The sequence below is a fragment of the Anabrus simplex genome, chromosome 7 (genome assembly GCF_040414725.1).
Source record: "Anabrus simplex isolate iqAnaSimp1 chromosome 7, ASM4041472v1, whole genome shotgun sequence".
Taxonomy (NCBI): Eukaryota; Metazoa; Arthropoda; class Insecta; order Orthoptera; family Tettigoniidae; genus Anabrus; species Anabrus simplex.
The window spans coordinates 120,680,416-120,707,243 of NC_090271.1; the positions used below are offsets into that span (position 1 = coordinate 120,680,416).

The window sequence follows — 26,828 nt, forward strand, 5'->3', positions numbered from 1 at the left end:
TGGGTTCTTAACTACCCTACTGTAATTTTATACAGTATTTTATTAATGTACCTGCTAAAGAATGGACATTTCAAATTACAGTATGTACTGTACTGTATTGTAGAAACTATTTACCTCAGACGGTTGAGGCGCTGGCCTTCTGACCCCAGCTTGGCAGGTTAAATCCTGGCTCAGTCCGGTGGCATTTGAAGGTGCTCAAATATGTCAGCCTCGTGTCTGTAGATTTACTGCCACGTAAAAGAACTCCTGTGGGAGAAAATCCCGGCACCTTGGAGTCTCCAGAAACCGTAAAAGTAGTTAGCGGGACGTAAAAATTATAACATTATTAGAAAATATTTTACGGTTAATCCAAAAATGTCATAATCCGAACAGACTCTGGTCCGAATTAGTTTGGATTAACGAGACTCTACTGTATTTACTTTCATCCTGTACTCCTTCCCCAAGACTCTGTCCATACCATTCAGTAATTTCATCAGATTTTCTGCAGTCTCATATAATAGAATAGTTCATTTCTTTTATATATGTATTCTTTATCATTTACCTGGTTAAGTGTGAGAGAGGGCCACGAGCCCTAACTTCGCCACCACTTACGTCAAACAAACAAACAAACAAACAAACAAACAAACAAACAAATAAATAAATAAATAAATAAATAAATAAATAAATAAATAAATAAATAAATAAATAAATAAATAAATAAATAAATAAATAAATAAATCATCAGTAAAACTCAGGGTTTTTATTTCCTCTCCTTGAACTGTGATCAGCTATCTCTTTGATTACCTTTACCGTCTGTTCTGTACCGGGTGGTTCACCAGCCCCCTGTGATTTACTTTTATGCATCCCACTAATTTTACTGCAATTCTGAAATACGTCGGTCCCTCCCCCTAAACTAGGGTAATATAACGAGATGTGTCTCTAGGGGCTACAGGCTATTAATTTATTATGGGTACCTTGAATGAAACCGTGAAACGAGCACAGATACGAAGAACACGTACCTTACAAAAGGAGGTGCACACGCAGCTCAGCGGCAGGGATTATATAGGTTGGAAACGGTGTGCTACTTGTCAAGCCTCGAAATAGATCACTTGTGGGAGTTGTGATAGTGGACAGTGCTCGAAGGTTCAAATTCCATGCAAGGATTTTTAAATTTTTTTATTTTGCCAAGAATGGCCTGGGATGTGGTAAGGTTGCATACTGGATAGCTTCAACAGACTGATATGTTTATTTGGCCCTGAAAAGGATCATTGGTATCTTGGCCTATGGTATGGAGCTGGGTTGGAAGAGGCTAGGAAACATGCGACAGGATTTCAGTTACCTACATCTTTTAACGCAGCACCTGCTCGAAATGACGACCTGCGTGGTTGATACAGAGCTGCGCGCGATGTTATAATGACCATCTGGCACGTTGCAATATCTCTGGTGTAACAGATCGGCATGCCTCGGTGATGAGCTGTCTAAGGTGACCAGGACTGCTTGGCTCCTGTGCATACACCAGTTGTTTTACATGGTCCCACAAAAAAAAAAAAAAAAAAAAAAAAAAAAAATATCCAGGGGCATAAGATCAGGCAATTTGATGGGCCAGGGGACAGGTCCTCCTCTTCCTATATATTTATCAGAATACATTGCATGGAGATGATTCTGGACAACTACCGCCACGTGCGGTGGAGCTCCGTGATGTTCAAACCACACCCTGCAGTGGTCAAGGAGTGGCACATGTTCCAAGATCAGTGGTAGATCATTTTGGAGAAACCACACATAGCGTTCTCTCATCAGAGGTCCCTCAAAGAAATGGGGACCAATGAGGTTATCACACACAATGCCACACGATATGTTCACACGCCACTATACCTGGAAAGCTACCTGTTGTACCCAATGGGGATTATCCACACTCCAGTAATGCATATTATGTTGATTAACGGTTCCATTGTTGTGGAACTGCACTTCATCCGTAAATAAGATGGTCACTAAAAAGGCAGGATTAGTGTCAACAATTGGGTTTACGTCGCACTGACACAGACAGGTCTTATGGTGATGATGAGAAAGGAAAGAGCTAGTAGTGGGAAGGAAGCAGCCGTGGCCTTAATTAAGGTATGGCCCCAGCATTTGCCTGGTGTGAAAATGGGAAACCACGGAAAACCATATTCAGGGCTGCCGACAGTGAAGTTCGAACCCACTATCTCCTGAATACTGGATACTGGCCGCACTTAAGCGACTGCAGCTATCGAGCTCAGTGGGATTATCGTCCACATGCTGTAAGGTCCATTGGCAGAAAGCCACCCGTGCTTTGAAATCATGACCATGGAGCTCCTGGTGTAAATGCAAATAGTACAGGTGAAACTGCTGGGTATGCAATATCCGCATAATGGACGCCCAGCTGATGTTCGTCTCCTGCACTATGGCCCATGTGCTCGCGTGAGGGTTATGCTGGACGTTGTCTAACACAACCTCTTCATTGTGGGCAGACAGCACAAGATGATCTCAAACAGGCCCTGTCCTTCCCAGGGTCGCAGTAGTCCGCAGACGTCTTTCCACACTCTGAAATATCATGCCTGTTGGTTGTCGTCTATCCGGATAGAATTTTTTAATAAATTTTCAGCAGTAGGACAACACATGCACGATTACAATCGCAAGTTTACTGACATAAGCAAGATATGGGAATCCTCAAAGTTATGAATAAAGGACCCCTCTTTAACATAGCAGAAAACTGATTTATACATTTGGACCAATATTTTAATCCAAATTACAATCTGAATGACATTTCCAAGAAATAGAATATTTTATTTGACCTGCTCATTCGTATTTTTAGAAAAACAAAATCAAACAGTCAAGGTCCGATTTTTCGTTCTATTCACAGTACTTTACTTGGGCAATCGTCTGTATTCCCGCATCCCTGCTTTGACCCCTTGACCCCCTTCCTTCCTCTCTTCTCTCTTCCTCCCCGCACCTCCTCCTCAAGGCTCCGTTAAAACCTCACCCACTCCACTGTCACGCTTCATATCCAGCTTCGCTCAACACGTTGCAGCACGAGATGATTCCCATACAACTTAGGTCATTTAAGTATATTCTTCCCCCTAACATAACTCTTTCTATCTTAGCTGTCATTTATCCAGGTCAACTGTACAGTCCACACTGAACTGCGAAATCCAACCAGCTTTAATTACTATTATGTATTTAAACCTCCATGCGCAACAATCATTATCTTTCAAGATTCTTAAAACAGAAGAGCCTTTCTAACATCATGCATCGCATTCATGTATACTGAATATATGAATATCTTGAGAGGACAACTTGACTTCAGCTCAGTTGAACCTAACCTTGAAGAGAAAGCAGCATATTTAAGGAGCCAGCCTTTATTGAACTTCTACGCATCATCTTTGACCAGCATTTTAAGGATCTCCATCGGAAGCAACTTTTTAATGTAGTGCAGTGAATCTCTTGAACCTTACTTTAATTCTTACATGGTATGTACATATCATTTTTATGTCATTGACACTGCACTGTGTCTTAAATTGCTTGAACTTTCAACAGTATTTTATTTTATGTAACCAGTCTTAACTTCAATTCTATGAGTTGCGCATACAGCTTTTTAAGACCTTTCTGTCTATACATTGTTTATTTTCTTCGATATATTTGTGTTGATTTGCTTTAAGGCTGATGATGACCTACAGTTAAGTTGAAACTAATCCCTGAAGGTAAATGTAATGTAAAACATTGTACACTTTGTATTGAAAAGGTAGACCTTAATAATAAAATATTTAAATACTATTGTTGCATTCTTTATACAAACATGGTGCCTGGTATGCATTCTGTCTAGTTTCGCCATAGATGAGTAACATATCCACGTACTCAATGTTGGAATACATCTCCAAGCAGTGAATAACCTTTGTGTTGCGTTGTGACTTGCCTCGAAGGAGGGGAGTTCATGCAGCTACAAATCTACTTGCTATTGCATGTTGATATTGTTTCAATAGGGCACACACTTTCCTCTACCAGTGGTCTACGAAGTTTGGAATGTATACAACGTAGCTAATTGGTTTCCTGTGTCCTAGCCAAAGATCATCTCCTCCTTATCCTTGTCCAATCCAGTTCAATATCCTATCCCACAATACATACGGCCCATTACAGGGCCAAATAAATCAGTCTGTGGAAGCAACCACGTATGTAACCTTACCACATCCCAGGCCATTGGCAGGAAAAAAAAAAAAAAAAAGCACGTGGGATTTGAACCTTCGAGCATCGTCCTCTATCACAACTCCAAACGCACCTCTGTCAAGTGAGCTATTGCAAGGCTTGACATGCAGCACGCAGTTTCCAGCACATACAATACCTGCTCCTGGCCTGTGTGTGCACATGCTGTTGTAAGGTACGTGTTCTTTGTATCTGTGATCATTTTACAGGTTCATTAAAGGTACCCATAATGAATTAATAGTGGTGTTCACGATTCCTGCTGTCCTCTAGCCTGTAAAGATACATCTCGTTATATTAACCCAGTTTAGGGGGAGGGACCAATATATTTCAAAACTGTAGTAAAAGTGGCAGGATGCATAAAACTAAATCACAAGGGGCTGTTGAACCAAATGGTATAAGCACTGAAAAGAAGGTGGGGCAAACTGGAGCCTTACCTCACTCCTTTCTGGATTGCTGCTTCCTTTTCAAAGCCCTTGATTCTTATCACTGCAGACTGATTTTTATACAGACTGAAGGTAATTATTCATTCTTGGAATTTGATCTTGATCACCTTCAGAACCCCTTGGACTAATCAACATTATCGAATGCCTTTTCTAGATCTATGAACACCATGTACATGGGCTTTCCTTCTTAATTCGGTTGCTTAAGATTAGACAAAGTCAAGATTGCTTCATGTATTCCTAAATTTCTTCTGAAGCCAAATTGATCTCCCAACTCAGTTTCAACTTGTCTTTCCATTCTTCTGCAAATAATACGAATTAAAATTTTACAGGCATGAGATATAAAATTAATGGTGCAGTAGTTTTCATACTTTTCAATACCATCTTTCTTGGAAATAGGTATAGCAACATTCTGCTGAAAATCAGATGGCACTTCTCCTGTATCATACATCTTACACACTAAATAGAAGAATAACCTTGCCATGCTGGTTTCACTTAAGGCTGTCAATAATTCGGAGGAAATGTCATCAACTCCAGGTGCCCTGTTCCTATTTAGGTCTCTTACAGCTGTGTCCAATTCTGACCACAATTCCATCAATTTACTACAGCCTCTTCTTGTTTCACAACCTTAGTATCTGCTACTTTCCTTTAATACAATTGTTTAATATGTTCCTCCCATCTTTCTACCTTGTCTTCTTTCCATAGAAGTGGTTTTCCATCTGAGCTCTTAATATTCATACACCTACATAGTTTTCTTTCCTCCAAAGGTTTCCTTGATTTTCCTGTATGCAGCATTTGCCTTCCCTACAACCATACAACATTCAATATCCTTGAACTTCTCTTTCAGCCATTCTTCCTTAGTTGTCCTGCACTTTCTATGCACTTCATTCTTTCATCATCCGTATTCTTTTCTGCCCCCCCCCCCACTCTTTTTTTGCATCCTTGTACTTTGGTCGTTCATCAATCAGGTCTAGTATCTCCTGAGTTATCCACAGATTCTTAGTTGATATATGAGAGTCATACTGAAATAATTAAGGAGCAAAAGTTTAAAAAAATCCGAATTCATCAATACAGTCCAATCAAGTCATTTCTTCTTCTTCTTCTTCTTTTATGACCACATAGGATCACTTTAGTCAGTCCGTCGTTCAGGTCTCTTTGAAGGGATTGTTCGGGCTTTGCGGTCCTCCCAGTACTTCTTCAGACGCTCTGATCTTTGTGCCCTTTCCTCAGTTGAAAATGTGCATGTTGTTGGTTTGTTTTGTGTAAGGGTAAAGCAGAGGTTTGTATTCTTGAGTTTTGTATTCAATTTTATCTTATTTGTGGTGTCTTCTGTTGTAAGGCCTATTTTCTTCAGATCCTCTCTTACTTCTCTGATCCATTTACATCCTGTTGTGGTATTTTTTGAGACGAGATTGTATTGTACTAGTTGTTTCAGAAGTCTCAAATCCTGCATCCTCATGATGTGTCCAAAGAATCCCAATCTCCTCTTACGCATAGTATCTGTAATGGGTTCTAGCTCTTTGTACACGACTTTGTTAGGTATTAACCGTCACTGTCCATCTTTCTGGTATTTTTTGTTGATGCAGGTTCTTCCAATCCTCCTTTCAATTTTCTGAAGTCTGTCAGTCTTTGATTGTTTATTCAGGTAAAAGAGTGTTTCTGCTGCATATGTAGCTTCCGGTTTTTGTATTTATTGATAGACATCTTTTTTGTAGATATCCCATGCTAATTTTTGTGCTTTAGCTAATCTATTTGTTCTTGTTTGGATTGAGATTTTTTCATTTAAGTTATGTGTTATTACTTCTCCAAGATATTTAAACTGAGTTACTATTTTGATTTTATTACCATTTATGGTGACTTCTTTTAGCTGTGTTGGTTTTTGGGGCATAATTTCTGTTTTTTCAAATGATATTTTCAAGCCAATTTTATTTGCAATGTTTTGAAGTTCTGATATCTGGGTTTTTGCTTCTTTTATGTCCACTCCTAGTAATGCTAAATCGTCAGCAAAACCCAGGCAATTTGTTTTGATTTTTCGGCCAATCTTTATTTTGGGGGGACATTTTCTAAACCATTCCCTCATTACAATTTCTAGAGCACAGTTAAATAATAGTGGTGAGAGCCCATCTCCCAGCCATAGTCCAGTTTTAATTTGAAATGTCTCTGATGTTTCACCCCTAAACTTCACTTTTGATTTGGTATTGGTGAGAGTCAATTTTATCATGTTTATTAATTTGGGGTGTAGTCCAAGGTGTCTTAAAATTTTAAACAGAGATTCTCTATGGATGCAATCATAAGCTTTCTTGAAATCTACAAATGTTATCACCATATCTCTGTTTCTTCTCCTGTTATAGTCCATTATCAACTTAAGACTCATGATCTGATCAGGACAGCTCCTCCAGTGTCTGAAACCTCCTTGATATTCTCCTAGTTCTTTCTCAAGTTGTAAACTTATCCTATTAAGGATGATTATTGAAAATATTTTGTATGTTATGTCTAGGAGCGAGATTCCCCTGTAGTTATTAGGGTCGGTTTTGTCCCCTTTTTTGTGCAGTGGATGAATGAGGGCTGTTGTCCAGTGTTCTGGTAGTTGTTCTTTAATCCAGATAGAGACAAGTTGATGGAGGGCAACTTTTGCTGATGTTCCTGCATATTTCCAGATTTCCGCAAAGGTCTGATCTTCTCCTGGTGCATTGTAGTTTTTTAATTTATTCAGAGCTTGGTAGACTTCCTTTATTGTGGGGGGATTGATGTTCTCTGGTGATGTTTTTATCAGGGTGTTGGTGTCCAAATGAAGGAGTTCTGTAGGTTCCTCACAATTTAAAAGCTTGTTGAAATAGGTATTTAGCCAGAATTTCTGCATTGTCTTTATTGTTATGGGCCAGCTTACCATCTTCATCCTTCATCAGTAGGGTCGGGGGTTCATATTTTTGGAGCTGCTTTCTGAAGGTTTTGTAGTAGTCCCTTGATTGAGTTTTATTGAACTGTTCTTCAATTAACTGCAGGGTGTCCTTATGATGTTGTCTTTTTATTCTTCTTAAGACTTGGGTAGTTTCTTTTCTCTGTTTTACTAGCTTTTGATAGGATATTTCTGTCTTTTGGGACTGATGTAATAGCCATGCCTGATGTCTTTTCTCCACTGTTTCATCACATTCACTGTTCCACCATTGGTGTTTTTTACGTGGTTTAATTGGAGCCAGGTCTTCTGCAATTTGTTTAAGGTTGTGTACTAAGTCTTCAAGTTTATCTGTGATTTTTATTTTTTCAGTTGCTTTCTGGTAATTTTTGTTGTTGATTAGCTGGGTAGGATCTATTTTTCTTTTAGTTTTAAGGGCTTGCTTTTGTTGTGTCCTCTGGGGAGTGAGTTTAATTTTAATTACGTAGGGATCTGAACCTGTATCTATTCCTCGGAGGACTTTGAGGTTATAGATCTCTTTGTGGTGGTATTTGTCCATGCAAACGTGATCCAGTTGCCATTCTCCTTTAGTGTAGTCAGGGTGTTTCCATGTTTTGAGTTTTTGAGGTTTCCTCTTAAAACATGTAGATTTTGAGATTAAATTATGGTTTCTACACAGGTCAACTAGTCTCTCTCCATTTTTATTTGTTTTCTTGTGTGCTGGCCATTTTCCGATAATGTAACGGTATTTTCTTTCCCTGACTAGTTGAGTGCTGAAGTTGCCTATTAATAATTCTATATGGTGTTTGGGGATGTTATCTATGGTCTGGTCCAATAGGTCCCAAAATTCTCTTGTTTCCTCCTGGTCTTTTGAGGAGTTGTTTTTATCATTAGTGGGAGCATGGGCATTTATTATAGTATAGATTTTATTGGATGCCTTTAAGGTGAGCGTTGAGAGTCGTGGAGACTGTGATTTGAATTCTTGAACTGAGTTTATTATTTTAAGGCTGACCAAAAATCCTGTTTCAAATTGTGGGACATTCTTCATCACTCTCCAAGGCATCCTGGTCAGTGTTTCTAATTTCCTGTAATCCCATGATAAGAATTTTGTGTTGGTCCATTATGTCGGTGATTACTTTTAGTTTACCGGTTTGCATGAGTGAGTTTATGTTGTGTGCAGAGAAGTATGTTATCTGCTTTGGTTTGATTCTTGATTGAGGTGGCAGCCCACCGTATCCGAATGCTGTCTTCTCTGAACTCTTGGTTCAGCCGGTGGAGTATTCCTTAAAAGACCTTCCATGGTTGACTGTCAAGGTGTCACCTGTGTGGGACTAGGTCCCGAATTACAACTCTGGATGTGATCCAGTGAGGTGATAATGAGGCCGCTCCTCTGGAGTACAGACGCCTTGTGCAGCCGCCCCTAACCTGGAGAATGGACGCTGCATAATGGATTCCAGTGGCATTTCCTCCACTGTGAGGACCATCACCCCACCCAAAGGGGCTCATTCGCCCGAAGCCGTTAGCCCCCTTAGGGAGTCAGGTTATTTCCTGCCGCCCAACACTCGGCGTTGGCAGTTTTACAGCTGGGTGCCAGAGCAGCAAACCCTCCTCCTTTCCTATTCCGGACTTGGGACCGGACAATGGCAGAGTTCAAGTTCATTGTGCATGTTTTTGAATGTCTTGATTCTGTGGATCTTGTTTTTTAAATCCGCTACTGTGATTTTTTAGTTCCTTCATATCTTCTTTGATTTCTGAAATCCACTTAATATTACTCTTACTCTTCCACAATTTTTCTATTATTATCCTGCTGATTCTATTTTTTGGTGTTCTAATTAGGTGACCAAAGAACGAGATTTTTTTTTGATAGTGCTCATTACTGGTTCTATTTCTTTGCAGACTGTTTCGTTAGAAACTAGTCTCCAGTGTCCATTTTCTTGGTATTTTTTGTTTATACATGTTGTAATTATACTTCTATTTTGAGTATTCTGTCTATTGCTGCAGTATTAGCTGTTTTGAAAATGGTTTCACTAGCGTATGTTATTTCTGGTTGTATGACTGTTTTATAATGCTTTAATTTTGTGGCTATTAAGAAGACTCTTTTGTTGTATGAGTTCTTGGTGACATACTGAGCTTTGGTTAATTTGTTTCTTATATTATGCCATGTTTGATTTTCGTTAAGGTTGTATGTTATAATTTCACCTAAGTATTTAAATTTATCTACAATTTTGATTTCCTGTTCTCCTACTTCGATTTTCCTTGCGAGTGGTGGGTTGGTTAACACGATTTCTGTTTTCTCAAAGGATATTTTGAGGACAATTTTTTGTGCTATTTTCTGTAGTGATTTAATTTGTTGTTGAGTTTCCTGAACATTGTTAGATAGGAGAGCAAGGTCATCAGCACACAATCTACAGAATTTTACAGTGAGGTACTTGTGCACTGTCAACTTTGATCATAGGAACAAAGACAGTTCGTACAAATTGGCTAAGAGTGATGTTTCAATTTGTCAACGTGCAGTCTTACTAAACAAGAAATTCCTGTTGCAGAAATTTACCATAGGCTTCAGTGTGCATGGGCACTAGCAGTGTTAGGAGATTGGTAAAGCATCCAAGGTCAGCCTCACAGCAGATGCACTTGAACTGCCTCCAAGGAACACAGAGGTGACAGCTCTGTGTCACTGTGGATACAACAGCAGCAAAGTTGTAGATCGCAGAGTAGTGCAGGAAATGACTGCTAACTTGGAATAATGAAACTTTTATAACTAGTGGGTCCCAAATTTTTTGATGAAAAACATCAATTTTCAGTGAGAAAACACTGTTCAATACCTTCTTCAGAGACACTGAAATGAAGGAGATGTTGCAACAGATATGAAGGCTGGTTCCTTCATCATGAATCAGAAATTTGCAGAGCCTGGAATGGCACGATATTATCAGTGATACAAAGAAGACAGGTAAAGAAAGCTTTAAGACAATTCACACCACACATCATGACTGATAAAGATATGACAGGAGAGATGATGATGATTCACACATACAATAATTATCAATGATAAGGATATTCTTGTCAGATGATTAATCCTAATCAATAATCAGTTGGTGGGAAGAAAACCAAGAACATTCCTTATAAAGATAACACCCTTATAACACAAAACAACATTCTTCAGAAACTGTGCAGGACAACTTGGGGATCTACTTTAAGCACTCGACGAAATTCTTCCCTTGATCTGGTTTATTCCAGTGCAGAGTATTGTTCTTCTGTATGGCATAATAGCCCTTATACTACCCAATATGTTGATACACAGCTGAACAATAGCATGCGCCTTATCTCGGGCACAATCAGATCCCTGCCAATTTATTGGCTCCCGCTGCTCTCGGGAATAATGCCACCTGAATTGAGCAGATCGAACGCCTTCTTACGAGAGTACTGCAAAATCTGCAAAAACCCCCAACTATCGGTACAAGAAGACATCCCTGCACTCAATCTTCAAAGGTTGAAGTCGCCATCTACCTCTGTGTGATGCTGCTGACATGACTCTCAATAACTTTAACGCTGTGAAAGTTTGGAAAGACCACTGGGAATCTTCAACAGACCTGTCCCTTCACAACATGTTTTCTGGTGCGCAAATTGCTAGTGGATTTTATCTACCACACAGGCAGTGGGTCACTCTTAACAGGGTTCGGTCAGGCCATGGAAGTTTCAAGTGCCTTTGGTTGTGGTACCATACACAACCATTAACCCGACTCAAGGGAGATAGGGCCACCTTCCCTATTCTCCACTTGAGTAACTCCTGCCTGGCGCATCCACGTTGCGGGGGTGGGCATTCTCTACTCCAGTAGACTGGTGTAAAAGGATGGCTAAGTTCAGGTGGGGACCCAGGTATAACGTGGAACCCATGCCCAGGGTTACGGGTGAAGGGCTTAACGGCGGATCCAGCAGAGAAGGAGACCTTCGGAATGGTGGAAAAGGCGGATGAGGCAACCCATCCTCACTGGGGTTAATTAGTTGAGGACATAAGATGGGGTAGACAGGATTCCTTAGTCGTGGTGAAGACAACCTCTCTAGGAGTAGGATGCTCCAAAATCAATGTCCCCAGCCAGTGGATAGGGTTGAGCGTGGGGTTAACAGCCTCACCTTGTTAAAAAAGCATTGTTCAGAAGACTTCTACGAGAAAACCAGACGGAAATCAAAGATGGCAAAAGCATAAGAAAAGGACACGAGTAAGGAAAGCGGATATAAACATGGCGACGTGGAATGTAAGAACAATGTTGAAACCGGGAAAAATGCAAAAAATAGTAAGTGAAACTAAAAGATTTGGATACGACTTAGTAGCGATTCAGGAAATAAGATGGAAAGGGCAAGGATGTATTGAAAAGAAAGATTATAACATCTATTACAGTGAGCCGGAAGAAAGAATAGGGCAGTTCTGTGCGAGATTTATAGTAAATGGGAAACTGAAGAAGAGTATAATAGGATTTGAACCTATCTCAGATAGAATATGTTAAGTTTCGAATTAAGGGGAAGTTTAGGAACATAACTGTTTTATCAGCACATGCACCAATTGAAGATGTGGCTAGGGGCTTTACGTCGCACCGACACAGATAGGTCTTATGGCGACGATAGGAGAGGAAAGGCCTAGGAGTTGGAAGGAAGCGGCCGTGGCCTTAATTAAGGTACAGCCCCAGCATTTGCCTGGTGTGAAAATGGGAAACCACGGAAAACCATCTTCAGGGCTGCCGATAGTGGGATTCGAACCTACTATCTCCCGGATACAAGCTCACAGCCGCGCGCCTCTACGCGCATGGCCAACTCGCCCGGTACCAATTGAAGATGGGGATGAGGAAAGGAAGGAACAATTTTATGATGAGTTAGTACAAACTGTTGAAGAGGGACCAAGACATGACATGATTATTATTTTAGGAGATTTTAATGCCAAAGTGGGAAAGGAAGAGAGTATGAGATCAATAGCAGGGAAATATACACTACATGAAGAATCAAATGAGAATGGTTTTCATTTGGGACAGTTTGCAACTACGAGTGGTCTTATAATTAAAAGCACCTGCTTTGAACATAAGAAAATACATAAAACGTGGAAGATGCCAGGAAGCACAGTGGTAAATCAAATAGATCCTGTACTAGTGACTGCGAGGCATGCGGCGTGCATTATTGACGTAAGGACATGCAGAAGGCCAAACTATGATTCTGATCATTATTTAGTAAACGCAATACTGAGACAAAAATTGGCAACAGGACAGAGGAGACAGCCTATGGAAAGAAGGAAATGGAATTTGGAAAAACTACAACAACCAGAAGGAAAACAAGAATTCCAGTCAAAAATGAACAATACTTTACAGACAATTGGACAAGTATCTGGAATAGAGGAAAGGTGGGCAAAAGTTCAAAGGTGCATACAAAATGTGGTACAAGAAACACTGGTTATAGTTAAAGAAACATTTGATTTGATACAGAGTGTGATGAAGCGATTGGAAGGAAGAATGCAGCAAGAGCAAAAATTTACAGAGAGATACACAGTCAAATAGGGAAAAGTACGAGAAATGTAGACGTGAAGCTAATAACATGTGTAAGAGGAAGAAAAGAGAGATGCTTAAGAAGAAACTAGACAGTATAGAGACACAAAGGTTACAGTAGAGGACAAAGGAATTCTATAATGAAATTAATTATTTCAGGAATGGGTATAAGCCCAGATTGAATGGCTGTAAGAATAAAGAAGGTAAGCTACTACAGGATGAAGAGGAAATAAGTGAAAGATGGACCGAATACTTCCGAGAGCTCCTTAACAAGGAAAGAAAAGAGGTAGAAGAAAGTGAAAGGCATATGGAGCAGATTGGGCCAGAACAATGGATAAATGCCCCCACATTGAAAGATGTAGAAAATGCTATTGCAAAATTAAATAACCATAAAGCAGCAGGAGAAGACGGAATAAGGACGATAAGGACGAATGCTGAAATACAGAGCATAATACACCAGGAGGATATAGTTAGATTTATTAAGGCACAGAGACTGTGATGGCTTGGCCATGTGAATAGAATGGAGGAAGATCGAATGCCAAGAAAAGCAGTTAAATCCCAAATAGACAAAAGACGGCGACAAGGAATGCCCCGTAATAGATGGAGTGATGAAGTTGAAGCCGACCTGTGGCCAAAGAACATTCGTCCATGGAGACCAGCTGCTCAAGATCGAAGTAGATAGCAAACTATCATAGAAGAGGCCAAGGCTCACACAGGGCTGTAGTGCCGGGTAAGTAAGTATGTAAGTTTCAGGTACTCGCTCTATAAGTGGAACTGCATGATGTAATCGGAATGCAACTGTGGTGCCCAACGGCAAACCATCGCTCACATTGCCGGCAGCTGCAAGATACATGCTTACTCGGGTAGGTGGGCTGATTTCTTGATTCCATCAGAGGCAATGTTAGAGTGGACGATAAGGACGAATGCTGAAATACCAAAGTCATGATCGTGGACCGTACAAAAGACAACACCGATTTTGTGGAAAGTAGCTCAATATGGCATTATCAACCATTCCAAATACATAGCAGTCATTCATTAATTACCAACATACGAGATTATGAACATGAAATCTGCTGATGTATTGTGATGGCATGGAGCTCAATGGTGAAATTAAGCAACCTATGGAAAGACACTGCAATTGCCAATAACACCAAAATCAGACTTTTCTAAACATTCATCTTTCCTACTGTCACCTACGAAGGTAAAGCATGGACCATTAAGAAGGCAGACTGCCACCACCTTGATGCCATGGAAATATGGTGCAATAGACGGCTGCTTCAAATACCCTAGACAGTGTGTCGTACTAATGAATCAATATTGTGACAGCTTAGCATCGAGACGACACTGTTGACCACAGTGAACTGCAGTACATCAGGTACTTTGACCACATAGCTAGAAAACCAGATGCATTGGTGAAGCTCTCTAGTAGAGGGAAAAGTTGATGGTTGTTGATCAAGAGGACGAGCACCAACTTAAGGAGTGAACCACATGATGGGTATGATCAGACAGAACATCATGAATCCATCCATCTCAGTCAAGGATCCATATACGATGACTTGCTCTATGATACCACCATAACCTTTCAGAGGGTTAAAGAAAGAAAGAAAGAAGGAAAGAAAGAAACAGATGTTATCAATAAACGATCAGAGTTATTCATGATGACTATGAACAAGGAAAATTTACAACTCTTGCTGTAGGAGCACTCATTTGGAGTCTAGAATGCATACCATCTCTTACAATATATGTTTCACAGCTTTAACAAACATACTCTAAGATGACTAAAGCACTTTTATAACCAAGGTACTTACTTTTCAGCAATTGTAGCCAGCTTCTCATCATTGACAGCTCTTCTAATTTCAGCTCTGTGCCTTTCCATTGAGATGTTCAGTATGGATGCAAGATCCTGAAGTAGCTTGCGTTTTTCTTTACTCAGTTCTCCTTGTGCCCGCAATGCTGATACCAAACTGCCATATGCCTCCAATTCTGAAGTCACGAGAGAAGCAAAGTGGAATATAAAAAACATTTAACTCAAGCTTATTTTTGCAAGTATATTGAACCCAACTGGTTCATTTCATTGGCATATGAAGAACATGTTATGAAAAAATAATATATGGGAAAGTATAGTTCGTATTGAAGCAGGATGTATGTGGAAATCCGGCAAGCTGAATCATGTCCTCATAGTTACAAGTGTAGAGGACTAGCGGATGTTGCATCATAGAGGGTACTGGAATTTTCCATTTGGTAGAGAGAGAAAATTGAGACAAGATAAGACAAAGCTAATGAGATCTACTGGCGGAAATTTTTAACCGATGAATCACAAGGCAGCACACAAATGAGTAGGTGGGATGGTAGCAGTAGTAACAATATGATAACACTGTGAAGGAAGGTTGGAATCCAGAAGAAATTATTATAAAATGTGAATAAGACTCTTATAATCATGTATAAAATAAATTAAAATATCCTGACAGCTTGCGAAGTCAAATATGCGATAACCAGAGACAAGAAGTATGGTGCAATTAATAGGGCAATCCTTGATGTGTGTACTAGAGGTACCCGGGCTGCATGATGCCACGCGCTGATCATGAGCTCACCCTGAACACTGAATTTGAACGGGTTGGACGTGTTTCTACGATCGTCGCTAAGGAAACGTGGAGTTAACATTGAGCATTTCTGTAGGCAGAAACAATAACTGTAACATTGGGAAAAACTAACTTAATCCGCAGAGATTTTCGCATAAAGGAATATTAATGGTTGATTTTCACAAATTAATACGTATAGTTGTGTGAAGTACTCAGCCATTTGTTATGCAAGCATGTGGAATTTAATAAGTAATGGAGTCGCAAGTCAAATTAGAACTTGTAATTAACATTAACTAATAGATTCTTGTGGAAAATAGGCTACAGACTGAACTGTTACGTGGACGGAATCGTGGGAGGGATTACTTCATTGTGTTTCTTTAAGTTGTGTGATAATTGATACTGTATGTTTTCTATGCTCAGTGTATTTCATCTTGTGCGTGACGTGATTTACAAACTGTACCGTGGATCAGAATGTTTCCGGACGGTGTACATCACAAGAAGAACCATGGAAGGGAGCTCTAAGACTGTCATATTTTCAATGTCATTATGGTGTGAGTGCAGCATCGATGGGCCGACCCGAGGACTGAAATGGTGCATTGCTGAATCATGGAATGACGCGGACAGGATGAGTACATCTGATTTTATTTAATCCATAAACAATCACTTCTGGCTGATAAAATGAATTTGTACATAGTCATTTCTTGCATGTAATAGTTACAGTTATTTGAGTAAATTATGTAGCAGGGGTCAGCTAGATTAGTATAAGTTATTTTGTGGTACTAATGCCTTGGGGGTGTTTATTTCTGTGTATTTAATTTTTGTGTGATGGTGTTGATTTTATCTTTGGAATACATTCTTGAGCGTGTGTTGAAATAATCTTCTACCAACAATATATCAGCGTATGTTAATTTAATAGGGATAAAGATTAGATGGCATTATGTACATATAAAGTAGTTTATGGGAGCATGTTAGTTATATGGCATGTTGCATGAGTATTTTTGTTCTTCGAGAAAGACCCATCAGTGTTGTGCTACGGACTCAAAACAGTGAACATCAGTGAATATTACAGTTTATATTTGAAGTCATCGTATGGGGATAAGTTATTTGATTTTGGTTGAGATAACAATCTGTGCTGTGAGGTAGTTCATGTTTTTCGACGTTTCTTTATTGCGTTTATTTTGAGATTTGTTGAAATACGATATATTTTAAACATTCAGAACGGCAGTGAGGGAAGAAAATACGTGAGAGATATAAGATGAGATATTATGAAACTTATAATAGAAGGCAAGAAATTACGTATTCCAGATCATTGGTTTTGCGGAATATTATGTTAATCCTGGTGAGATTTGAACCAGTCAATGTTGTTAAGAGAGCCTGAGAGGCCAGATTAGAAGGCATTTTGAAGAAGACTGAATACGTACTTGCCTTGTCATGGAAAAAGCATGAGAAACGCTGACATATGTGTTACGCCAAGATAGCGCTGAAAGGGATATGTTTACTTTCAAGTTACAAGCCTCCCAGTAGAGTAGGTAAGATCAATTTGGGTGATGTGGGGTGATTGATATTGACGTTTGTTTTTTTGAGGTTATCTATTTTCTTGTTAAGATTGTCTAGTTTCCTAGCGGCGATGAATGTGAAAGATTATATCCTGTTGAGATAGGGTCATTGAAGATTAAATATAATGCATATTTATACAGTTCCAATTGATTAAGTAGAACAACAGCACATGTTTAATTGATTGATTATGGATTAAATTAAAATTATACTCGTTCAGTTCGTGTTTGGTTCACAGCAGTAAAGAGTGGGGATGATTCAGCAGAAATGATGATTTAATTTAATTGGTTTAACTGGATTTAATTTAATTTGGTTTAATTTAATATGATTTATTTTGATTTAATAAAGTTTAATTCAATTTGTAAACGGTAACACAGATCAACTTTATTTCTGGAACAATGGTGTTAATCATTTTTAATAATGAAACCCAATAAGAGGATAAACAAAATGAAATGATATGTAATGATTATGTCGGTAAATTACTTTATTATAACCCAGCTGTAAGGATGGACCCTAAAATTATGTAAACCAACTTCAAACCACTTGAGGTATATTTTCCCTAGGATTTCAAGATCTTGAGTTTCTGTCTTATTTCTCTAAATTTAGGTAAGTTTCTTTTTATCTCCTTCAAAATCCAACTGTTACAGACACATCCTTAGGCTACTTTCTTGCAGGATATCCTCCTAGAACTAACTTAAGACATACCACTTCAACTGTGTCAAAGATTGTGGTTTAATCAAGACAGCCCTGTTACACTGAGGAAGGACTATGCAGCATCATTTGAACTCAACTTGGCCAGACAACTGGATTGCTACTGATGGTTCAATACCATTTCTTGTCAGATCTTCTGAGTTAAATTGCCTCAACTTTCTTCTATGGGGTCATCTGAAGTCTATTGTGCGTGAAAACAACCAACCATACTTCATTTATGACTTAACAGGGTGCATTCATGATCAGACTGTTTCAGTTAGCCTAACAAAGAAATGCTGCTGAATGTGCCGACGAGATTGATCCGATGCCTTGAGATGTGTATTGCTGCTAATGAGGGCAACTTCAAACAGTTACTGTAGATCAGCCAATAACATGTAGCCTACTTTGCTGGGACACATGTTTGACTGGTGTATTTTATTGATGATGATTATTTTTTTTTATTATCACTTTTATTATTGTCATTATTATTGACATCAGCAGGGCCTCTCACAAGTGTTAAACAACACTTTCAACATCTCAATATGGTAAAGTCTTGTGGTGACACCACATAATTCTTATCCACTGTGTCATCGGGCCTTCTGCTCCATTACGTTTAATTGTGATCACTCTTGGGATTGCTTGAGTGGGTTCAGTATCTTCTTTTTCTTCTTGTGTTTGGCCTATTTTCTCATTTAACATTAATTTAATTTACTGTAGGCCTTGTAGTATGAGCTTCTGCTCCTATTTGTTTAGAATCCTTCTGCTCCAAGTTTTGAATTTGTTGCTTTGCTGTGGAATAAGGGCAGCGAGCATCATGGGTGTAAAAGCTCGTTAGCTTTGAAGGTTTCTTTTCCCTTCTAGGAATTATTTAAGAAGGTGCCTCATATTTTTGGCTATCAGTGTCTTGAAAGTTAGGAGTTCGATCTTCCAGTAGGACACTAATTATTCCAAGTCTATCAAATTGGAAGCTCACTCTCCCTGGTTGTAAAAAAGTACCAAAGAATTGTACTTACTAGGCAAAGGCTAGTAAGCCTTGGGAATTGGGAGCATATTCTCCCCTGATAACTTTGAAGGTCAGTGAGCTCGACCTCGCTCATGTGATTACTTATATCATATTACATTACTTATATCATCTTATATTACTATTAAGAATGATTCTCTACATCCCAGCATTCAAAAAAGAACAGTGTACTACATCTATCGTGCACTTCATTTACCTCTTTCACGTAATGAGTTGCATAAGGAATTACAGTTCATACCCAATTTAGCTAGTGTTAATGGATTTAACATCAATACCATCAATAAAATAATTGGAAACATTTGTAAGAAACAAAGTTCCAAATTAATTCCGGAATTATGTAAAAAAAAAAACAAATTTGCAACTTTTACTTATAATACTTATAATAATCCTGGCATCTATAAAATAACAAACTTGTTCAAAAAACAAGATTTTCAAATAGATTTTTTTGACCAGTAATACTAATTGCCAATTATACTTTAATCATAGTTCTGGAAATTTCAAAAGTGATTGATTCTCTGGCTCAGGCATTTATATGCTTACCTGTAACCAATGTGAAGCTACCTACGTTTGTCAGACAGGTTGTAGCTTCACTACTCGGTACCTTGTGCTTGTTAACACAAAAAAGCACTGTAAATTTTCTTCTATTAAGAATGTTTCTCTACATCCCAGCGTACAAAAAAGAGCAGTGTTATGAATATCTAGGAAAACTTGTTCTGTTTTTGGATCAATTTTATAACAATAACTTTAATCTGAACAATATTCCAGAAAATATAAGTCCATTTTGTTCTAATACTATTTTTCCTAAAATCACTAGGCACTAGAAAAGCTGGATTTTTCATAACTAAAAAACCTACTTTATATATTTCTCTTAGGAGCGCCATTCCCCCTCTCGCTACTCCTCCATCCCCAACCTTGCCAGACTAAGCCCCTACGCGAGGCATAACACACAGATATAATACCAGACAAGCAACAGCGGCCGCCACAATTGGCTAAGTCACTTGAGCGGCATCAGCCGTAAGGAGCAACAAGAGGGTAAGTGTAATACCTATTCCCCTGCTAACATTTTTAGAACATTGTTACAGTCTACCTTTTCCTTATTTTTTAATTTCTTCTTCTTCCAGACATCCGTTTTTGAATTCCAAAGCAGTCTAAGTTAACTGCATTAGTCCAATGTGGCTGTTTTTCCTTCGACTTGGAGGAGTCCCCCACCCCCTCCTCAATTAGGATCAATTGTCATCTCCACAAGTATATACTGTATGTGTTGTCAGCAAGAATATCATGAATAATGGGTTCATATTAACCAAATGCAAGGACAATTTTACCTTAGGGAAAGGTTTTTTTTTTTTAAAGTGTATTTTAAAGTAACATGAAGAAACAGATGACGATTATCTGTTCTCAAGATTCTGATCATTAGTTCTTAGTACCAATTTTTATTTCAAGTGCATGCTTGTTAAGTTTCAGGAATTTTAAATGTTTTTAACTATTCTGTATTATCTGTTAATGTCTATTATGTCAATTTTAATCTAAATTATTAACAAGCAGCTGAAGATCTCTTATGAGATGAAACATGTACTGCTAATTTTAATAACGTAATTTAATCACCATGTGTGATTAGAATTGTATTGAAAAGGTGGAAATCCTAGTCTTTTATTCTAGAATAAGTGTTATGTTCCAAGCTGTTAGTGGAGATGAATAACATTGAATGGTGTTTTTAAAAGTAGAAAAGATCACAAAATGAGGAAGAAGTTGGAACTCAAGTCAGGGCAAATATTTGTTTATAAGAAGATGAGTTAGGGATTAGTATAATTTACCAAACAAGATATTTGATAAATTTCTAACTTCTTTGAAATAATTTAACAACCAGGTAAATAACTGATAGGGAACCTGCCAGTTGGGTGACAATTGCCTTAAATGCAGATCAAGGTGATGACGATGATGAGCTAGTTGTACTCAGATTGGTTTTCAGTGATGATGGGATAGAAAAGGGCTAGGACTCGGAAGAAAGTCATGACCACGGCCCCCATTAAGGTTCAACTTCAACATTTGCCTAGTGTGGAAATGAGAAAAAATGAAGAACCCTCTTCAGGGCTGCCGATGGTGGGATTCAAACCCATAATCTGTAAATGCAAGCTAAAAGTAACGTGGCCCATACCGCATAACCAACACACTCGATACCCAGCTTTCTACACTGGCTTAACTACCAATACTCTAACCACACAATTATGTTGCCACTGCAGTACATGCAAAATCCATAACATGGATCTTTGTGTCCTTCAAACTAGCTCCAACAAACCACAGTCCTTAAAAGTTGACACCCCCCTCCTTTTTCCCATTCTCTTGTCCTTAGAGATTCCAAAGTTAGACATCAACAAATAGCATAATATAATAATAGTAGAAACTCCTGCGAGAAACTGGCAACACCGCTTCTGCGTGCCATCTAGAGGTTTGAGGAGATAACTATACTTGCTACTGCAGTCAGCTGTATATGTTTGAAGTGTCACATTTGTAATTCAGATAGATAGTCTATGTCCTTGTTATGTATCACCATTTTGGAAATGGCAGGAAGAGACGTTATTTGAGCTATGTACGAGTGTTTTATTTACAAAAGACAAAGTGATCTCAAGTCATTTTATAGATTTCCTAAAGACAAATTGCTTTGAGTGTACCTATCAATGTTTACATGCCTATATTTTTTTCTATTTATGTGAACATACTTTTAAACATTGTTATGATTAAACCTATGTATTTAATCAATATTCAGGTGTACTCAGTGGGTTATGAAGAACAGAAGGGCAGATTTAGTTGAAATTCTGAGGACCAAAGAACCAGAACATTTAATAAAGGCTATTTAATGTGCTCGGACCACTTCACTGAAAAAGATTACAGAAACAAAAATCTCTTAAGCTAACAGTATATATATATTACTTTCTTGTGGTATTTCTGCACTGAAACTATTGTGGCCAGAATTACACTATGATTATGCTTTCCATTATTTGCTAACAAGCAGAACCACATAGGAATGCTTTGAAAACATGTTTTTCAATCATTAGATCAAAAGAAGGTAACAATCTAATCCCAGATGCAACAAAATTTTGCAGTGCCATAAGAGGTGTAATCATAAATCAATTGCTTTGTGTTTCTGATGACAGTAATTGTGAATCTGATGTTGCAAACTTTCTAGTGACTTATGTTGATGTGTTGAAGGGCAATTTTGAAGCTAAAGTCACTAAAGTGTGGGCTAAGTCATCAGGTAAATGATTATGACTATGATGTAATGCAGGAAAATGCAGACCATTAGTCTATGGCATGGGCTGGGCATGTAGCAAGTTTCCCCATGCTAAGTGCAGGGATGTATTGTCATCTTATGATAATGATTATACCACGGGAAATTTGCACATAGAAATGAAGGAGTAACTTATGATCATTATAAAATTATGTTTCCAAATATGAGGGGGAAAGTTGCCTGGCAAAATATCATGAACATTTGAAAATAGATTTTGACAGCTTTTTGGATAGCACACATGGAATTAGAAGCAAATTAACTGACAGGTTTCTTCATCAATGAATGAACGTAGTGAAGGTAGGCCTATATGTAACAGCTGTATAAATTACTGACTGACAAGTATTTCAAAGTCCTTATTAAGGCACATGTGAATAGAATCAGTGATTCAACAGAGCAAAATCTTGCCAGTAAAAATATCAAAATAAAAAAGATAGGCTATTGCATGTGTGATTTGCTCATCGAGATGTTATCAGACTGTAATAATAACATGATGATCGAATGTTTTAATTTAATAATACATTTGTTTTATTCTTATCATGGTACTTTCAAATCAACATCCTCCTTCTTCCTTTACTGTATTATGTTACAAGAACAACTCAAAGGTCCTAAAATCTGTATTTCTTTGGGTTTCGAAGTCGATATGCATAGTGTTTAAATAGCTTGTCGTGTTAGTGTTCTCCTTGAGGCGCTAGATGGCAGCACTACACAATGTCACCTCTACTCTGCATGGTAAGTGAGGAGAGTTTCCGCTATTATCATATTGTAAGCTATTTGACATCAACAGGTACTCAGGTCTGAGGAGGCTATCAGCCTTAACCTTACATAACTGATCCTTTTTATCCCATTCTCTTGTCTCATCTGTCTCCCCTCCCTCTTTACCTCACTACAGCATCCACTTGTCAACAGTGATCACCACCAGCCTTATTCTATACACATACTTATGAATTTGGGTGTTGACACTAGGGAAAAGGGCAAGTAAAGAAATGAAAATTTTGACAAAATACTGGTTGTTCCCACTTGGGGAGCATGATTAGCTCATTGGCTTAGCTGTTGGCTTTCCACTCGGAAGGATGAGGTTCAAATCCCAGTTGATATTTTCATCTCAAGAATCATATGGCATCATGAAGGGCATCCAGTCTCAAATCTCTGGCCAAAACCAAAATAAGCCTGGGTGGCTCCAGCGACCCCAGGAATAATTGGAACAAGCTAAAGAAAGTTTAGGCAGACTCCGCCAGAGTGAGGGAATAACGCTAGGGAGAAGAACTGGTTGTTCCCACTCCTTTAAATGGCTATGAAATATGTTACAATAAGAAGAGATGCCAGTGAATCTAGACAGTAGAGATGAGATTTCAAACATGTGTAAAAGGATGCACTTGAATGATATGAATAAAAACTACAGAATAAGACCAGATCTCAATGTATGTTTGAATGCATGGAAGAATAACAGACAAAATAGAGGGAATATTTAAACAAAATGAGACAAAAGAGACTTCCCGAGCAAGATAAAGAAAAAACAAAATTTAGTTCTTTTTATTTAAATTGTCTTATTATAGCCTCAGGAGGACTATCAGTGATGATAGTCTTTCGGACCACTTCTTGGTTTAAGTACAGTAAAATCACATACTATGGTCATACAGATAATAGGCTACTTGCTTCTTCTGAGCTTTAGTGATGAAATTCAGTGGAGATGGGTGCAACTTCCCAAAGCAGTTTAATTTGTTCCTTTTCTAACTACCTATAGGTAAATCACTTTGTGTATCAATGATGTGCCCTATGCACCCATGTTATGAGTTCATGAAAAATCATTCCTACTAGGCCTATATACAGCTGCCGAAGTTTGATTGAAGACTGTTCATTCTTTTAGATTTTGCTTGGTGTACATTATGAACTAATGATTTAAAAGATACAATATGCTTTACTTTGCAATGACACAGGTAGGTCTTATACCTTAATTATGACACAGCTCCAGCATTTGCCTGATGTGAAAATGAGAAACCACAGAAAACCATCTTCAGAGCTGCCGACAGTGGGATTCGAACCCACTACTGCCTAAATACAAGCTGATAGCTATGTGACTCAAAGCGTGCGGCCACTTGCTGGGTGATTTAAAACATACTAGATACTACTGATCATGGTACTCGGACACCAAGATCCGGCAGGGGAGTAACTGAGGTATCCCAGGTCATCAGCAAGTGAAAACCTCAGAAGTTTGGAGAAGGGATTAAGATAGGGACATGGAATACAAGAACAATGCTAAAAACAGGAAGACTAGAAGAACTCAAATGAATTATGGATGAAAATAAAATAGATATCATGGGATTATGTGAAACTAGATGGCCTGGCAAAGGTGATTTCCACAGTGACCCATTCAGAATTGTGTACAGTGGAAATGAAAATGGTGGACAATATGGAGTAGCTGTAATATTAGGAAAGAAGTGGGCAAACAACGTGCTAAACACATATCATGTCGATGATAGAATAATGATGGTGAAAATAGCTACCAAACCAACAGATATGGTAATAATACAGGTATACTTCCCTACTACTGGACATGACGACGATGAAGTTGAGGAAATGTATAATAAAATAGAAGATATAATTAAACTAAACAAAGACAAAGATAACATAATCATAATGGGAGACTTCAATGCTGTGGTTGGCAGCAATATTACTAAAAAAGTTGCTGGCAGATTCGGTCTAGGACGAACAAATGATAGAGGAGAACGTATGATGGACTTCTGTGAAGAACAGGACATGATCATAATGAACACTGTATTTGATATGCCTAATAGAAGACGTTACACATGGAAGGATTTCGGAGATAATAACAGATACCAAATTGACTACATTCTAGTTAAGAGAAGGTATAGAAATCAGGTAACGTCATGCCATAGCTATCCTGGCTTAGACATCAACAGTAACCATGTCCCAGTATTAGCAAAATGTCGAATTAGGCTGAAGAAGTTTAGGAAACCAAGAAGCAAGAAATGGAATCTAGAAAAGTTAAATGATCCATTAACACAAGTAGCATTCGAAGAAAAAACAGACACGATCATGTACAACAACTGCAACGAAACAGATTGGGACGCTGTCAAAGCTTCACTTACAACGGCAGCAGATGAAGTGCTAGGAAAAAAGACGCTTGAACCCAGGAAGAACTGGATGACTGAAGAAATACTAAATCTCATTCAGGAAAGAAACAAAGAACACCGGAAAAATACTCCAGAAGGAATGATAAACTATAAGAAACTAAAAAACTTAGTTACACAGAAGTGCCAAGAGGCGAAAGAAAGATGGATGGATGACATTTGTAAAAGCATAGAACATAATATGAAGATCGGAAATGTTGACAGAGCATACAATCAAGTAAAAAGAACACAATTCAAGGCTAAAATGAAATCCAGTGTAATAAAAGATACGGAAGGAAGTCTGTTAATAGAAGATGAGGAGGTAATGAAGAGATGGAAAGAGATTTTGGAGGATCTATATAATGGAGAAGAAATTGACAATGTAGATGAGTACATCATAAAACAAGACCAGGTTTCACAAGATGAACTCGGTCCTCCCATAGTGAGAAGTGAATTCGAAACAGCACTGCAACAGCTGAAAAAGAACAAGGCTCCTGGACCAGACAAACTGCCTGCTGAACTGTGGAAAAACTCTGGAAAAAGGACGAAGGATGAACTCTTCAAAATGACCAGGTACTACTATGAAAACGGAGATATGCCAGAGGATTTTGTAGAAAGCAAAGCAGTACTTCTGCACAAAAAAGGAGATTCAACAGAATGCTCCAATTACAGAATACTAAGTCTTGTTTCACATGCAGCAAAAATATTCACATGCATATTAAAAAACAGAATCAAAATGAAAATTGAGCAGAATCTAGATGATGATCAGTTTGGGTTCAGGAAAGGAGTAGGAACGAGAGAAGCTATTATAGCACTTAAAACCATCTTGGAGAGAAGACTGGAGCTTAACAGAAATACATATATAGCTTTTGTAGACCTGGAAAAAGCTTTTGACAATGTTCAGTGGAAAAGACTGTTCAAAATTATGAAGGACATTCATTTGAACTGGAAAGACAGGAAAGCAATACTTAACCTCTACATCAATCAAAGAATAAACATCGAAAGTAATGATAAAGTATGCAAGGTGAGAATTAGGAAAGGAGTAAGACAGGGGTGTTCCTTATCACCATTTCTATTTAATCTGTACATTGAAGAGGCCATGAAAATTTTTAAATCCAAAACACCTGGCATTAAAATAAATGGAACAACTGTACACTGTATTAGATTTACCGACGATATTGCACTTCTGGCTGACAATGAGAAGAACATGCAGATCATGCTCAACAAATTAACAGCCATCTTAAAAGATTTCCAACTTAACATTAATGTAAATAAAACTAATGTTATGGTTGTAAGCAAATCTAAAATGAAGCCAGAGGCACAGCTCAGAATTGGAAATATTTTAATAAAACAGGTGCACAAGTTCTGCTACTTAGGATCAGTTATTACCGATGACAATAGATGCACTGTGGAAATAAAAAGAAGGATTTCCCTGTGTAAGAAAGCCTTTGAGGAGAAGAAGCAGCTCTTAACTAATAAATCCTTAAATACTGAACAAAAGAAATTATTTATCAAAACGTTCATAGA

At 38.2% G+C, this 26,828-nt stretch overlaps 1 protein-coding gene across 3 annotated transcripts in view; it reads right to left on the minus strand.

Annotated features, from left to right (window-relative positions):
• LOC136877339 (BRCA2-interacting transcriptional repressor EMSY) overlaps positions 1-26,828 on the minus strand; it is a 261,181-nt gene that overhangs the window by 231,333 nt on the left and 3,020 nt on the right. For all 3 annotated transcript variants that reach the window (XM_067151291.2, XM_067151292.2, XM_067151290.2), the window contains one exon: positions 14,855-15,029. In XM_067151291.2, coding sequence (XP_067007392.1) covers positions 14,855-15,029 — 175 coding nt within the window. The remainder of the gene's footprint in view (positions 1-14,854; positions 15,030-26,828) is intronic.